This window comes from Arachis ipaensis, chromosome B10 (genome assembly GCF_059453495.1).
Source record: "Arachis ipaensis isolate K30076 ecotype BB chromosome B10, ASM5945349v1, whole genome shotgun sequence".
In the NCBI taxonomy this organism is placed as follows: Eukaryota; Viridiplantae; Streptophyta; class Magnoliopsida; order Fabales; family Fabaceae; genus Arachis; species Arachis ipaensis.
The window spans coordinates 150,310,131-150,326,974 of record NC_142435.1 but is presented as its reverse complement, the minus strand read 5'-3'; the positions used below and the strand labels follow the sequence as shown (position 1 = coordinate 150,326,974).

Sequence of the window (16,844 nt, the reverse complement as noted above, 5' to 3'; positions counted from 1 at the left end):
TGAGGCCAACCTACCTGGACGACGGAGGAGAGACATAGCTCTGGCGACAGAGGGAGTGGCAGCGACAACTCTTCTAACAGTGGCGGAGATAGATGGAGCAACTCCATTTGAGGTAACGAAACATGATCCAGACAACTTGGCACATACTTTAGAAGAGAATGGAGGTGAGCAGCAGTGGCGGAGGATGGCCAGAGGGGCTGCCAGAGGATGTTGTAGGGGAGAGAGAAGAGAGAGCTGAATGGGGGAGAGAGAAGGCTGTTCTCAAAAGTGAGGGGAGTGGACCGCGCATTTTGAATTTATATTAGGTTTATCGGCAGATAAATCCGATGATAATGCATTGCATATGACCAAAACGCCACGTTTCATTAATTGAGATTTACCTGTGGATAAATCCAACGGTAAATCCCACAGTAATCCCGGTGTCAATTTTTCTTGATTTCTCTCCAATTATTATCGGCGACTTTACTGTCAGAATATCAAATCCGACGACAACTTTTTTATCCGACGATTTTATTGTCAAATCCACCGGTAAATCCGCCACTAACATCTGATACTAAATTCAACAATAAATCCAATAGTATTCAGCATTTTTTTTGTAGTGTGTGTCCAATCATAAAACCTCAACTAAACATCTATACTTCATAAGTGTAAAAGCATGAAGGGTAATTTAGAGTTTCACAAAATTAGGTTAGGTGAATTGAATTCCATGTTGGTGCTCCACACGAGGATCTGTGGCTATGAATCCATGTGAGATGCATGCAACTTGTAGAAGTAGTTGCCCTCGTGCATGCTGTGAATGTTATATGACCTACCGAAGCAAAACACTGTCCCCATATAATAAAGAAATAATAATATTTAAATTACCAAACTCTCCATTTTTATTCGTCGCTCTTAAGGTGATTATTACATCAAAAATGTCTCTTTCATGCCTCCGTTATTTTGCAAAATTTCGGTGGTTGATAAAAACAAGACAGCAGTAGCTATATGGCAGAAGATACGTCATTTGTAACCATATTTTGTAGAAAATACTATCATAATATAAAGCATGCTTTTAAATATTATCATGCATTTACGAAGACAACAGAAAGCTATCGCTTTCGAAAGCTGTTTATATCAAGGAAATTGTTTCATAATTCATATTCAGTTATTCAGAGACAGCAGCACCAAATATGGATCTAGATAGGTGTTACAACTTGCAAAGCACTGCAACACCAATGATCTAGATCTAATGAATAACAATCATAATGTCCTTTTTCATTTAATTGTTGAAGACAAAATATCAAATATTAAGATATTCAATACTTTCTTTTACTTTGTTATCTAAATCTATATAAATAATGAATGGTGAGAAAAAGGTTATTAAAAAGTATATGGTGTTGCTCTCTAAATTAGCGTATAAGGAAAATAATATTTGCTTCCTGCAAAGGAGAGCGCTATATATGGAATATAAATGATAATGACTATGGCTAATAAATAAGACCACAGAATATTCTGTGACCAATGGGGTATTTTATTCTTTGAAAAAGAAATCTTTTTATTCAGAAAATAAGAGGCAATTTTCTTCTGACTTTTTTTGAGAAAAAGAACCATTCTTAGAAATTAGATATTTCATATAATTTCCCAATTTATGCATATGATTATGACATGAAAAAAGGGGTACTAGCGTATTATGGGAGTAACAGTAAACCCTATAAAAAAAGAAAACGATGTAGTGAGAAACTCCTTTTTTTAGAAAGTGAAATGGTCAATGCAAACTAGTGTGTTCAATATTTTGAAAACATCTACTATATATAACACAATGCAAATTTGACTACACAAAATTGTTATGGAAAAAGAGTTCTAATTTTGATCGGTTGGAAAATATATACACAAACTCACCTTAGTTATTTACTTTTCCTTAATACAAGATCACAGTGAAACAAATGTTGCGGCATATTTGGTTGTACGCATCACAACAAAGACAATATTCTAGTTGATAAGGGCTACATGACATTTCTGAAATTTCATTAAAAACGAAAACGTGGCAAAGCCTTGTTGTCAATCCAGGCAGGCTTTCTTTGCATTGTAATAGAAAAATGGCATCATCTGAACTAGCTCATCGGCACTTCTCACTTCTGCAATGGCATCAGAAGCAGTGTTTCATTGTGAAAAAGAAAAACTAAAACAACGAGAATGCTGTCTTGGAACGAAGCTAACCAAACAAATACTATGTGAGTATGTGGCCTAGTATATTCAGAGAGATATGTTATTTGTATCTCTTCATGCATCATACATGAAATGAGGTATATATCTGCTCAATGTACTAGGTAAAATGAATGTACAATACTTCTCTGTTTAAAATGCGACTAGAAAGAGCAGCAATCTCACCTTTCTTCCTGTACACTACTCCGTGTCCCCGCAAAAACAAAATTTGAGGACATCCTTTAAATTTCAGGGCATATGCCAAGTCTCTCTTGATGTTAATGTCAATCTTAACAGCCTATAAACAGAAAATTCAAGGCATTATATGAATTGCAGTTTAAGGCTTCTAGCAAGTTTGAGGCTTAGCTATAAGAAAAAAGATTTATACCCGAGGAGGTAACCGATCTTTGGCGTTCCAATATACTTTGATTGCTTCCTCCAGCTCTTTCAAAAGTTTCCAGTTATCACTTGCTATGTGGAATAACAATTTCAAACACCAAAGGCTGGTTTTTATGCCTTTTTTATTATTATTAGTGAATGAAAACATACTATATTATTTAGAATAGGGGAGTTTACCTGTTATAACCTTTAAATACAAGGATAATTAATGGGCTGGAATGGAAAGCAAAATTCTCCCACTCCAAACAGTTGATCTCCTGCACCCAGTAATCATCAGTTTTCACTTTCTTCCTCAATCACCATATTCTTTACCCTGTCATTGTCATCTTCATCATCTTTCTCTTCTTCATTGTCCTGCTTCAACTCCTCTTCACCATCATCATCATCATCATCATTATCATCATCATCATCATCATCATCATCATCACTGCTTCCAGATTCATAATTGCCATGGACGCTATCCTTCATTATGTTTTCCTGATCCTCCAAAACATCTTATTTTTGCTGCCGAATTATTTCAAATGTGCGTTCAAACGAACCATGTATGTAATCTTCCACTGCCATCGCTTCGCTTCTACGACCATGCCTTCAGTGGCGGAGCCACGTTTGTGGGAAGGGGGGCAATGGCCCCTCCCAAACCTTTAATTTTTTAGTTTAGTTTCCTTTTAATTTTCATTTTTTCACTCTTCTTAATTTATAGTTTTCATGTTCGCCCCTCCCAAAAAAATTTCTAGCTCCGCCCCTGCATGCCTTGGCTTCCTTGGAATTGTTGTAGGGAAGGCATCAGCAGAACCTATTTCACCATTGCCAGATGCCACATCTTTTGAAGACTGCGTTCTTGCCTTAGGCCTAACTCTTTTGTTAGAGTCAGGTTTAGGTTCAGAATCATATTCAGTATTTGAAGGAGATTCTCCTGAAGCATAGCAAGAAAACTACTTCAGAGTGCAATGGGTAGATACAGGGGAATGAAACAAGAATCCCAAATGAATAATGGCATGAGTAGATTCTAAACTAGAATTCTGAACATTAACTGATGAGAATGAACGCAAACAATCATCCATTTTTGTGCTACAAAAAGGAGAAGGGCATCTGGGATTTACTGGGAAGGACAGTAGTTTGGAGATATAGCATTTTGATTACTTCGTTGTGAAGCAACCAATCAAACAGGACACAAGGTTGTCAATAATAACACATATTTTAAGCTTCTGTCTGCCTGCTTCTGCTTAGCCTGGACCTGGTGTCAAAGAAGAAAAGGAGAAGGGTATCACTATTATAGTTCATAAAACAAAGGCTTTAGCTGCGTTTAATGCATGACCACACAGAGAAAATAACTTATTAACATCACAAAATTCCAAGAACTTTTCACCAAGTAAAACAGAATTAAACAAACATCAGTACCAAACAGAAGAACTCATCCCGGACCGGCGGGCAGTGCATGCAAGAGAACATGTAGTTTAAAAGATGTAATGATTAATTGAAATTTTGAAAAGACAGTGTGGGAATCTTCTATAAAGCATTTCATCAAACACCTAGTGTGCTCTAATCGATTAGCAGAAAATCATGCATACCAAAACTTAGTAATGCATGGTTTTTTCTTCACTGTTTCTGAATCTTGTAGGAATGAAATTTATTCAAATGAAGGTGCTAAGTATTAGAGTAGATGGATCACCAAATGATACTCACGCTTTTCCTCGTTTTTTTTGTATCCATTTTGAAGATAAAGTTTTATTTCTGTTTAATTAACTTGATGAAAGCTGAATTGAGGGTAAAGTCGTTAACAAATAAAACCGAACTCATTTTTTAAAATATTTTCACTTATATTTACGATCAAAATATTATAAAATATCTAATATATTTTCAATAAATATTTTAAAAATTAAATTTTAATATAACTTTTTGCAACTATAATTAGAATAATGATTTTATCCTTAAAATATGATGATTTTACGCTTATTAAATTGTTTTGTGATTTTTTTTAATTAATGAACAAGAATAATTTTAAAAAGTAAAGAAAAAATTTAGAAATTGAATTTTGTTGTATTTTTTATATTTTTTAAATAATTATTTAAATATTCATACAAAATTTTGAATCGAATGCATACACCATTTAACAAATATAAAAATTGTTTGTTACCTATAAAAAAATATTTTTATGTTATTTTTATAACATTTTAAAATATTTTAAGATTATTTTTATCGTTTATAATGTTTTAAGGATATTTTTGTTATTATCAAAAGGGAAGTTTAACATTTTCAAATATTAGAGGCGGTTTAGAACTTGTTTAGATGTCATTAAGTTATTAGAAAAATATTTTTTTATTTATTTATTAGTGTGTTTGGCAAAATTTTAGTAGTAAAAGTAAAAATATTAAAGAAAAAAAAATCTTTTTCTAGAAGCTACAATTTATATTTTTTTAACGAGGAGTGCTAGGCCAGCAACTTTTGGTATTTGTAGCCATCAATGATGATTTTAATGGTGTGAGATTTCATCCAATGACTCACTTTTCCTTGCCAGAATTTAGAAAAGTTGCTGGCCTCCTAGACTTTTCCTTTTTTAACATTATGACTAAACAAAAAATATTTTTATATTGTTATACCTAAATATAATTATTAGATAAAAATATTTTTTACATGAAATGTCTAACCATAAGTTTTTTTTTCTTTTTTAAAAAGATCTTTTTAAAAGAATCAATTAAAAAAAAAATCTTATTATAAAAATTCATCCAAACAGACTCTTAGATAGTTTATTGGTAAATTAATTTAAGGCAAATTTTCTACTTACCTTATTCTATTTTAAAAAAGAAATGAAATCAACTAAATTAAACTCCCGCGCCAAGAAGCAATAGCTCAAATAGCATAGTCTCCCCATACTCAATTAAGAGGTTGCGGCGAGTATTCGGTAAAAAAAAAAAAATTAAACTCCCGCTACTTCATGTAACCGGGACATGAAGATTGAAGAAGGCAAAAAGATGTCAATCCTTTGAATGTTGTGCCTGTGCCATTGACTTCAAATCATACGATATATCATTTCTTCAACATCAGATTTGTACTTTTATGTTCCCATAACCTTTTGCAAAACATTTTTTATGGTATTACATTGTATTCCTTGAACATTATTATAGACATGCTCCTCCAATATTGTTTATTATGGTCTGTCGCTAAAGTCTGCTCTTAACTGATAACTCTTGCTTCATTTGATCTCTCAGAACTCTCCTCAGTATTTTGTTCGAAGCTGTTCGTGGAAACTCCCCCACAACTTTAACATGGCTTACCTGTAGTGTGATGCAATGAGAAAAGTTTTGAATGTTGAATCAATTTTGTGTCCCTTCACCAAATAATAAAGTGCTATTGGTATCAATCTCAACTGTTTAATGATCATACCTTAAACAAAGGATTAAGGTTGCTTTGAATTGCTTTGGAAAATCTCAGCTTTAGAGTTTCTGCATTGGAAACGTATCCTTTCTTTAAAACAACAAATATGGCCAGCTGTTCAGGACCACCACTTGGAGGAGCAACACTGACTGCTGCCGTCTCCGAAATGCATTCGTCGGCCCTATCACAGACACGCTCGATTTCTATAGAACTTGTCTGCAAATCAGAGTTACAGAAACAGAAAAATCCTAAGCACCAATAATAGCCAGTCTCATAATAGCAAAAGCAATGATAATACTAATTAATACCTTTATTCCACCAAGATTCATGGTGTCATCTGCCCTCCCTTGTACAATAATATAGCCTCCAACAGTTCTCTTTATTATATCCCCATGTCTCCTAAGTACCTGTTAATACAGAAATAATAATTATGATTAAATATTTAATTATTATGCTCTAATTTACAAAGAAGGGCAATCAGAAAATGATTAATAGTACTTTGGCACATTGATAGCTTATGAAGTTATTAACATTTGATAACAGATCATCTAACCATCCATATATGGTATAGAATCAAAACAATCTCATCTCTCTAGCTGCATCTACATGCGAAAATCATTCGTTGGGACTAAATGCAGCAATTGAAGTAGATACCTGTCCTTTATAAGTTGGCATTCCCTTAAAGTAAACCATATCATGATCAGCATTAAGCAATCTATCAGAAGCACCAAGAGATAAAGGGAACAAGCCCACCTCACCAACACAGGGAACACCCTCTGGCTGTCATATAGTTCAAAGAGATCAAACACATTAGAAAACCTATTTTCAATGACAATGGAATATTTATAATCCAGAAAATGTACTTACATAAGCAACTCCATTTTCATCAAGAATGACAAAACCAGTTGTCATTGATGCTGTGCTAAAAGCACCAAAGGCTTGAGGCTGAAGTGGGCTTCCCGCAATGTAACTAGAGGCAAGTTCTGTTCCTCCACACAATTCAACAATTGGACTGTAGTAAGCTTTTGAAGACAACCATAGATCATCATCAACATTTGAAGTTTCTCCACTGGAACAAAATGCCCTACACATATTTAACTAGTTCAGTCTATTTTCCATTAGTGGTTTAGCTACTCACTTGATTATTTAAACTCGTGAGAGATGTTACTTTATCTTTGTCCAATCCAAACCCTCCATGCATTGTGTACTCTTCCAAGCTTTAACTAAGCTCGGCACAGTTCCCAGTATGGTAACACCTGCATCCTGAAAAATCATAGTTCTATAAGTTCTTTGTATGCACTCCCAGCTTTTCAGGAGATCAAAATAATCGTTACCATTGTACAATGATACGAGTAATGGAACAACTGATTTGGAAGAATCACCTGGACAAATTTTCCAAAATCGCTGCCTTGAGGCGATCCATGGTAAAGAGCAAGAGCTGCACCATTTAGAAAACAATGGTATAACACGGTTGGTCCGATCACCCATCCTAAATTTGTAGGCCAACAATAGACATCTCCAGGTTGAATATCAATTGCAGCCCATCCATCGGCAGCACTTCTTATTGGTGCAAGTTGAGTCCAAGGAATAGCTTTTGGATCTCCTGATGGAATCAAAACATATGAGTATATAACAAGAAAAGCATTAGAATGATAGTCACAACCTGACACAGTTGAAGGATAATCTTTACCTGTGGTTCCTGACGAAAATAGTATGTTAGTGACAGAATCAACTGATTGATATATCGGAGAGTAGCCGCCTGATCTGCCAAGAGCCAAGAGCAAAGAGTTGGATAACTTGGATGATAAGTTACACAAAATACAAGAAAAGAATGATTATCAGTGATCATTAAGTTAGCAAACTTTACCCTACTTTTACTAGATTAAAATATGGTTTAACAACACAAAAGTTACCATTTATTAGATTAATATGTTAATATGAGGGGAAGAGACACAATGCCACACAGTACCTGCCGTTTTGACTGACAGTAGAAAGGAAAGCCTTCCATGACATGTCTTGTTCTCTTAACTGTACACCTAGTTCTTCGCCAGTCACAGGGACCACGATAACTTTACATGAAGCCGCTTCAGTGACTCGACTGCAAGAAGAAATATGGAAAATGAGGTTTCCAGTGGTTTATGTGCTGAAACTCACCTATATAAATCACTCTAGAGAAGAAAAGGTTCGACTTAAGTAATTCGGATGGCTTTAATTACACTAAACATGCCAATTATATCAAAACAGTGCCAAGGCAAAAAGTCAATTGTAAGTATAAAGTTAACAAAAGTTTTACCTGTACAAATGGAATTTCTTGCCACCTCTTAATATGAAATCCTGAAAATTAAAGCTGAGTGAAATACAATATTTGGGATATGAAATTGGCTATATTATGAAATGACTAAACATATGAATCTTCTACTATGTGTAAGTTGGGAGCCATCAAACTCTCTTGGTATTCAAATTCATAAGGAACTACTAAAATTTATCTTAAAACAACTAGATATCTCTCCCTCATTTCTTTTTCTAGTTTTAACCTCCTACAGGAAACTTATCAAATAGATAGTAACACCATTAAAAGTTCAAAAGTAGCTGTAACACTGATAAATTTGACTGCTGCTAGAGATGAGATTTCCGGAAACATTGAAACTATTTAGGTATTTAACTTGAGCATTGCTTCACATATACTGATCAAGATTGTATATAGAAATTGGTAATGAAGAAAGAGCAAAGACGTCTTTCCACATATCGAATAGCCTCACTTCAATCAACAGTTGTTATGCTACTAAAGTCATGCACAGCACCGGATTTAAACAGTTACCTGTGTGAAAATTCCCTTTGCTTTAGAAACACGCAACCGAGAAGAAATTTCTTTTGGTGCAAAGCTATCTGCTATAGATACCACAGCACATCCTGCTAGAACAATGGCCAAATATATAACAACGGCATTAACTGTCATTTGCATGTCAATTGCAATTGCATCTCCCTTTGAGAATGTGGCATCTATTGCACTTGCTACCAACCTTGAATTAATAAGGCAAAATGTGTTGAAAAGGAGATCACAGATTGAAAACTGCTTCAATTATAAAATCTAAAAGGAGAACATACATTACTTGCTGTCGGAGTTGTTTGAGTGTCATACGATTAACCATGGAATCATCACATTCTTCATCTCTCCAAACGATGGCTAAACTGTCATCCGATTTGTAGGGGCGTGCGCACGGCTGCAAGCAGCAATCAGCAATATTCAAGACAGAGCCGGGAAGCCAAGCTCCTCCATGTTTTGAGGGATCAGAAGTATCCAAAATGCACCTTGGAGCTTCAATGAATGAAACTGAGAGTTCCTTGAGAACAATGGACCAGTATTCCTACCCCCCACAACAATAACAATCCATGATTTCATTATGAGATGGAATAGGATAACTTCAAATCATAACAATGATAAAAAAAAACGAAGGGTGTTAATGCTTGCCTGAGGATTGTCGACAGAAAACTTGTGCATGAGAGGATAACTGGTAATTGGGTCTTTGTAGGAAGACCCAAAAAGCTTTGGACCATAGGTTTCCATGACATGCCCCAAGTTGGAAATTCTGGCCTGTTCCCTACAATCAAAATGTTGCAATGAACACTAAAACAAGATATAAGACTTATTGCAAAAAAAAAAAAAAAGATATAAGACAAAAGAGAAAGAGAAAGCGGAGTTAAGAGTACTTACAAAGAAGGGAACCAATATAGAGGAGGATCAGCATGATGAGAAGCATTGGAAGAAGATTGATAGAGAGAGTAATAAACAAGTTGGTGGAATGAATGAGGGTGAGATGGCTTCAGCACTCTCCGAGTCACAATTTGGCGCCAGATATCTGTAGAGCAAACACAAAGGGACACAATTTCCCTCAAAACACCATCAAATTCAATGGCTTCTGCCACTGATAACCCTGCCTCCAAGAAGTCCTTCACTCCCAACTCCCTCAACCCCTTTCCCATTTCTCTCCTACTCTCTTCCAAGTTCCAACAAGCTATGGCTACCAAAAGTGGCCAATGGCAGGTCAACAAGATCAAGATTAGATTAAAGTCAACAACTTGAACACGTGGTTCTGGACAATACCTAACAAAAATACGTGGCGCTTATTATATAATATATAGTAACAGTAATAATTAAGGTAGTGCAGATTTCAATAATCAAAATGTAGTAGAAAAATTTGAACTTTTTTTCCCTCACACCAGAAAAATATGGTACTGCATCGAAAGGCTTTGGAGTCGCAATTGGTATCTGTCCTTCAAGGCTGCACCAACCTCAAAAAAGTCAAAGAAGTCCACGCTCACATCTATCGCAACGACCTCCACCAATGTTCCTACGTCATTACCAAACTCATCCGCGTCCTCACGGTGCTCCACGTTCCAGTGGAATCTTACCCTCGCCTCGTCTTCTCACAGGTCCAAAACCCTATCAACCCCTTTCTATGGACGGCTCTTGTTCGTGGCTATGCCCTGAAGGGACCACTTTCCGAGGCATTTCGCCTTTACGCCTCCATGAGGACGAAAGGCATTGGTCCCGTGTCATTTATGTTCTCTGCTCTGTTCACGGCTTGTGGCGCCGCGCGTGACGCGACCTTGGGGGCGCAGCTTCATGCCCAGACGGTGTTAGTTGGTGGGTTTGAGTCTGATTTGTACGTAAACAACACAATGATCAATATGTATGTAAAATGCGGTTCTTTGCACTGTGCACGCAAGGTGTTTGATGAAATGTCAGAACGGGATGTGGTTTCTTGGACCGAGTTGATTGTTGCGTATGCGAAGACTGGTGACATGGGATCGGCGCAGGAGCTGTTTGACGGATTGAATGTGAAGGATATGGTGGCTTGGACTGCAATGGTTACTGGTTATGCACAGAATGCAATGCCAAAGAAAGCCTTGGAGTTTTTCGAGCGGTTGCAAAACGAGGGTATGGAGGCTGATGAGGTTACCTTGATTGGTGCCATATCCGCTTGTGCTCAATTGGGAGCATCCAAGTATGCTAATTGGATAAGGGACATTGCTGAGAATTCTAGGTTTGAACCAGCAAAGAGTGTTCTTGTGGGATCAGCATTGATAGACATGTATTCAAAGTGTGGTAATGTGGAAGAGGCACATAATGTGTTTGCAAGAATGAAGCAAAGGAATGTGTTTTCTTACAGCTCCATGATTGCAGGGTTTGCAATGCATGGCCGTGCTCATGCAGCTATTGAATTGTTTTATGAGATGTTGAAGACTGAGACTAAACCAAACCATGTTACTTTTTTAGGAGTTCTTACAGCTTGCACTCATGCAGGCATGGTAGAGCAAGGTCAGAGGGTCTTTGAAACCATGGAAAAATGTTATGGTGTTGCTCCAACTGCTGATCATTACGCTTGCATGGCGGATCTTCTTGGCCGTGCTGGACACCTGGAGAAAGCACTTCAGCTCGTTCAGACAATGCCTATGGAGCCCAATGGAGGTGTATGGGGAGCACTTCTTGGAGCATCACACATCCACAAGAACCCTGATGTTGCTGAAGTTGCTTCTAGCCATTTGTTTGATCTTGAACCTGATAACATAGGGAACTATCTATTGCTTTCTAACACATATGCATCTGCTGGAAGATGGGATGATGTGTCAAGGGTAAGAAAATTGATCAAAGAGAAGAATTTGAGGAAAAATCCAGGTTGTAGCTGGGTTGAAGCGAAGAATGGTATGGTTCACGAGTTCTTTGCTGACGATGCGACACATCCTGAAATTGGTGAGATCAAGAAGGCTTTAGATGATCTTATGGAGCGATTGAAGGGAATTGGATATCAGCCAAACCTAAGTTCAGTGCCATATGATATTGGTGATGAAGAAAAGAAGCGTTTACTTATGGCTCATAGTGAAAAACTAGCTTTGGCATATGGATTGCTAGGCACTGATCCAGGTTCCACTATAAAGATCATGAAGAACCTTAGGATATGTGAGGATTGTCACATTGTAATGTGTGGTGCATCGAAAATTACAGGAAGGAAAATTGTTGTGAGGGATAATATGAGATTCCATCACTTCCTCAATGGAGCCTGCTCCTGTAGTAACTTTTGGTGATAGACACCAGGTCATTGTGCAGGCAAAAAACTGACATATTTTTACGGAACGAAAAGCTTTGAAGTGGGAATCACCATTTGTTATTTTCTGGATGCAGTATATGCTTAGAAACAATTGCTTTGTGGTTGCCAAGATATCAACTTTCAGAAAAGGAAACTTGAAATCTTAGATCAAATGCAGGGTTGCTCAATTTGTCACCGGGGAAAGTAATAGATGGATGGCAAGGCAAGGCAAGCGACTATGTTTTTATGGATACACATACATGCATGGTCAGAGTAATAGGGGATTGAGATAAATTGACCAACTTTGATTCTGTTGGAATCCTGAAACTTCATGACACTGACAAATAAAAGCAGTGCTAGTAATAGATAGAATGTGGAGGAGATACTGAAGAAACCAGCTAAAGGAAACCATTATACTTTTTGTTCTTCAATTTGATCCGGTCTATTAAGAACTATATCTCCATAATTATGGAACAGATATAGCAGGCTGCTAAAGAGTACCTTGCAAAGATGGTTCCTTTAATCATTACCTACTGTTATAGGAAGTTCTTATGAAAACAGACCTAATAGTCCAATATTTTGTGATTCCTAACTCAGTTATTATTCAAAATTTTAGACAGAAAAATGTGAATATCTATTATCCAATTATTGCAATGTATACTGAATTGAAACCGGTAGAGGATTCAACCTCAGATATGTTACTTTCAATTGATGACAATTGTATCACAATCATAAAATGCTGTTCAAGAATGAACTCAAATTTCATATATCATATGCATGCACGTACCCCTTGCCTTCCCTCAAAAGAAAAGTAACCATTTCCCTCCCCCAAAAGAAAGGAGAACAATGACAATGGGCATAACAACTTGGGAGAGTATATTTAAGCAAAGACAAAGCGAAACTGTGTTAATTGATTTGGAGTTTAGCTGTTCAAGCATAAAAATATATTATTATGAAAAATATTAATATCTGGTCCGTTAACATAAGGATTTTTTTTAGTCCAAAAACCTAATTTCCCTTATCAAAGTCTTGCGTCATTGATGCTTTTGTTCTGAAAAAGCTTACAGCATTGAAACTTGATTGCATGTGCAGTATGAGGTGGACGCATTATATAAAAATGGTTAGTTTACTTGAAGCATACTTTCTGAAACTTTATAAGATCCCAAAACAAATTATGACTCAAAGTGATATTGTCTGTTTAATTTCTTTTCTTTTTGTAATATCAAAGTGATCATAGTTAGTTAGGTCTAGTTATGATACCTAATACATTTTAGTTATTGGAATATAAGAATAAGAATATCATATATTTCGGTTTCACTTTATTGGTTAATGAATTGATTCTTGTTCTGTCCAACCATGAAAATCCAATAAAACAATAATTCAAAACCAATAATGCAATTATTATAGTCTTATGCACGACACAAACTCTAGCGTTTGTTCCCAATTAAGGAAATGAAACAAATTAATGAATTATGTCATATGCTAACATATGTTGGTAATTGTCTTTTTCTAGAATGACCAAAGTATCCAACAAATTTTGTTCTTTTAATTAGCTTCCTTTATAATTACTTTAGTGGCTTTGCACATTAACTGGCTGTGATTGGCATGGAAATTTTGTTATAATATGACAGATGTCATCCCTCTACTTGGCAGTGATATTAATAAATATTGATGTAACAACTATCATTTAGATTAATTAATTAAATTTCATTTGTAATTTTATATAACTAGAAGCCTGGGTTGTTTAGGGGATCTTTTAACTTTATGAGACTATTATTAGCACTTAACATCTTATATTATTACAATAATCTATGTGCTAATACCTTACCTACTCAACAAATCATATATAAAGTATAAACTAGCATTAAACGTGATTAACTTACTAAAATCACGAGAAGTGAAGGTTAAAAAAAAAAGAAAAATTAAGAAAAGAATAAATTATCATTTATATCCATAAAAGATACCGATGCTGACAAATGTACCCATATAAGAATAAAACGACAATTATAACCACGGAAGATGGCTTCCGTGTGCCAAGAGTACCCGAATGTTTGTTACACAATTGGTCCGTTAGGGTATTTTTGGCACACGGAAGCCATCTTCCATGGATACAATTGACGTTTTATTCTTATATAGATACATTTGTCAGCGTTTGTATCATGTCATGGATAGAAATTGTAATTTATTCTTAAGAAAAATAGAAAGAGAAGAGATGAAACTCCCCTTCTCAAAATATACAGAGCCCTTAATCAATATTGTTTGATACAACAAATGAAATAACTGATACTAATGATTAACATTACAAGAAAAACAAGAAACAAGAAAAGGAAAAGAAAAGTAAAAAAACACACACATCTCTTAACAGATGATTCAATTTGAAGAATGAATGAGTCATTCAATACATGAGCATGTCCATGATTGGTTGATTAGCAGCCAGAGAGTGGAAAGGGTCCATGAAGCCACAATCATTGAAAAGAGTCTCCTGAGCCTCATGAGCATGAAGAAAGTGGTGGTTGCCGGTGCTGCTAGACACAGAGTTGATGTAACTGATGATATCATTGAGAGAATGCAACCTGTTGGAAAGTTCAGCCATCTGAGCCCTCAAGATTGCATTCTCAGATTCTATGTTGAGATAAAGCTCTGTGGTGATCCCTATGCTTGTGCTGATCTGGCTGTTCTCCTTCTTCAGCTCATCAGTCTGGGAAATCAGGCTATCAAGATGCTGCTGCTTCCTCATCCTCGATCTCCGCGCCGATTCCCGATTCGACTGCATTCTCTTCCTCTTCCTTTGATCCATTGTATGCTGCTGGGGATCTCCCTCAGAGCCAGAGCCAGAATAGCCTCCGCTAATCGGAGAAGCCATAACTATATATATATATACTACTAACTATTTGATTTTGAATTTTGATAGTAAAATGGTTTGAAATGAAAAAGGAGAAAGCTGGGAATGTTATGAATGATGGATGAAGGGCTAGTTCATGAGAAAACGTAGAACCAGTAGAGGAAAACAACTGAGAAAGATTGAACCAAATGACTGCGGCGTCTTAGAGTTGAGTTGATTGTGAAGCCAGAGAGGAGGATCTCACAGATTACTGGAGACATTCTTGGTGATATCTCTCTCAAATTCAGACATACATAACTGCATGTATGTATGTATGTATGTATATGATGATTATGATGAACAACAATAGAAGAAACGCACAAGGCAAAGCTGATGAGGTTCTGTTAATCAATAATTAAGATGGTTGCTGATGATGGATTAGAAGGTATCTATCTATCTATCTATATAGAGAAGGAAGATTCTAGAGGATGGGAAAAGTGTTGTGTGTGTGTGTCAAAGACTATGGGCAAGGAGGGAAAATAAATAAAGGTGTAATAATCTTATAATCTAAAATCTGGAGGCGATGAAAGGAAAGATGATAAGGGAGAATATGCAAAGAAACATAATATGAGGATGGATATGAATTGACCAACTCTCTCTCTCTCTCTGCACAAGGATAAGATGACTATGGGAATGTAAGAGGTTTTCAAGGGACTTCACTTCTCCAATTTATACACAAATTCCCCTCTCTAATTACATATTAATAATTTAATGGGAAACTCTAGAGGCGGCAGATTTATTAAAATCTGGCTAGCAATTAGTCACCAAAAGGAAGGAAAATGAATGATTTTGTATCATTATATGGAATCTCACATTATTAATGTTCAGTTAACTTAATTAAGTTTCTTTTAACATTAAAATAACTTAAACAATAAATAATTCTGTTAAAAGTAACTTATAAATAAGTTATTTTGTGTTTAAATTTTTAACTCTAAAAGTGTTTATTTTATAGAAATGTGATGAAAGTAGAAGAAGTATTACGAGAGAAGTCATTTTTTTAACTTCTTTATAAGTTCCTAAATAGCTTTTTAGAAAGTTGTAATTTAGTTTTGAAAATTGCACCAGACATTAATACTACTACTTTTCATAAGTCAAAAGTTAAAAAAAGTTACTTCTAAAATTTTTCAAACGGGCCTTAAATACACTATTGATAGCTAATTGATGACTACAACTCACAAAATCTGCTAGCCCCTAGCATTCTTCTTATTTAATTATATAGACTTTAATTTTGATGCACTCACAGTATAAAACATTTTATAAAATTGTATAATTACATTTGTTTTTTTGAATGACTATTGTCAATAAAAATAATACTTATTTTTTTATGAACGCTACATGATTGAATACACATATAAAGTTACTTTATACTGATAGTGTATTAAAATTAAATTTTTATTATATATAATATTGTTTGCTAATGTCTTAAATATGAAAAATAATTATTTTTATTAATATAATAATATGTAATTAAAAACATGTATAACTTTTTAAATTAAATCCACAAGATGAATTTTTTATATTTATGAATTACTACTACAAATATTAATAATTTTAGGGCATTAGTAATTTTAAAAAAAAAAAAATATAGAGTGAAATTAAGGTTTGGAAGGAAAGGACTAGGAAAGGGGGTGGCATATATAACATGTTACTGTGCATGTGCACGCGTATATTTATTTATTTGTAATTCCTAATGGAAAACGCAATATGATGGTGACCTAAATACAAACAAGCCACCCACCATTTGTAATAAAATTGTTTTTTTCGTTGAATGGTGCAAATGGAGTCGTGGAATCTTAGGTAATGAATGGCTCTTGCAGTTAAATTATATAATTAATAATTATTTAACTTTCTACAGGTTAGTTTTCTTGTTGCTCCTAAGTCCTAACATGCATGTGAATTTTTAGTCTTTGTTATTATCTACGGTC

General features: G+C 35.2%; 3 protein-coding genes and 1 pseudogene across 5 annotated transcripts; 1 reads left to right on the top strand and 3 right to left on the bottom strand.

Annotated features, from left to right (window-relative positions):
- Positions 1–1,865: 1,865 nt before the first annotated feature.
- On the bottom strand, positions 1,866–4,303 carry LOC107634837 (thioredoxin-like fold domain-containing protein MRL7, chloroplastic; annotated as a pseudogene). Its single transcript, XR_015902184.1, has 7 exons — positions 4,149–4,303; positions 3,681–3,814; positions 3,331–3,493; positions 2,758–3,166; positions 2,570–2,654; positions 2,368–2,479; positions 1,866–2,114 (listed from the first exon to the last, which is right to left on the bottom strand). The product of XR_015902184.1 is annotated as a thioredoxin-like fold domain-containing protein MRL7, chloroplastic (transcript).
- A 1,278-nt stretch (positions 4,304–5,581) lies between these two features.
- Positions 5,582–10,297, bottom strand: LOC107632197 (putative CoA ligase CCL12). Of its 2 annotated transcripts, XM_021120064.2 has the most exons (15): positions 10,169–10,297; positions 9,665–10,054; positions 9,422–9,551; positions 9,058–9,317; positions 8,771–8,972; positions 8,246–8,286; positions 7,922–8,050; positions 7,643–7,716; positions 7,335–7,555; positions 7,121–7,215; positions 6,820–7,036; positions 6,607–6,732; positions 6,261–6,359; positions 5,962–6,168; positions 5,582–5,852 (listed from the first exon to the last, which is right to left on the bottom strand). In XM_021120064.2, exons 1-15 carry the CDS (start codon positions 10,189–10,191, stop codon positions 5,739–5,741), a joined length of 2,328 nt encoding a protein of 775 aa, XP_020975723.2. In that variant the 5' UTR covers positions 10,192–10,297; the 3' UTR covers positions 5,582–5,738. The 2 variants fall into 2 exon arrangements, with proteins under 2 accessions (XP_020975723.2, XP_088343456.1); XM_088487330.1 differs by lacking the exon at positions 10,169–10,297 and having other exon boundaries at positions 9,422–9,577; positions 9,665–9,805.
- Positions 10,180–12,753, top strand: LOC107632198 (Pentatricopeptide repeat (PPR) superfamily protein). The gene has a single exon (XM_016335888.3). It carries the CDS (start codon positions 10,180–10,182, stop codon positions 12,034–12,036), a length of 1,857 nt encoding a protein of 618 aa, XP_016191374.1. The 3' UTR covers positions 12,037–12,753.
- Positions 12,754–14,234: 1,481 nt separating this feature from the next.
- LOC107632199 (bZIP transcription factor 44) lies at positions 14,235–15,572 on the bottom strand. Its single transcript, XM_088487320.1, has one exon. It carries the CDS (start codon positions 14,899–14,901, stop codon positions 14,434–14,436), a length of 468 nt encoding a protein of 155 aa, XP_088343446.1. The 5' UTR covers positions 14,902–15,572; the 3' UTR covers positions 14,235–14,433.
- Positions 15,573–16,844: the final 1,272 nt, after the last annotated feature.

What these genes read in the sequence shown, in the direction of transcription:
- LOC107632198 (XM_016335888.3), top strand. Translation starts at nt 10,180, where the DNA reads ATGGTACTGCATCGAAAGGCTTTGGAGTCGCAATTGGTATCTGTCCTT.
- LOC107632197 (XM_021120064.2), bottom strand. Translation starts at nt 10,191, where the DNA reads ATGCAGTACCATATTTTTCTGGT. An exon ending in TTTCTGTCGACAATCCTCAG is followed by an intron (nt 9,318 to 9,421) that starts GCAAGCATTAAC and finishes TGTGGGGGGTAG; the next exon opens with GAATACTGGTCCATTGTTCT. An exon ending in AAGAAATTCCATTTGTACAG is followed by an intron (nt 8,051 to 8,245) that starts GTAAAACTTTTG and finishes TTCTTCTTGCAG; the next exon opens with TCGAGTCACTGAAGCGGCTT.
- LOC107632199 (XM_088487320.1), bottom strand. Translation starts at nt 14,901, where the DNA reads ATGGCTTCTCCGATTAGCGGAGGCTATTCTGGCTCTGGCTCTGAGGGA.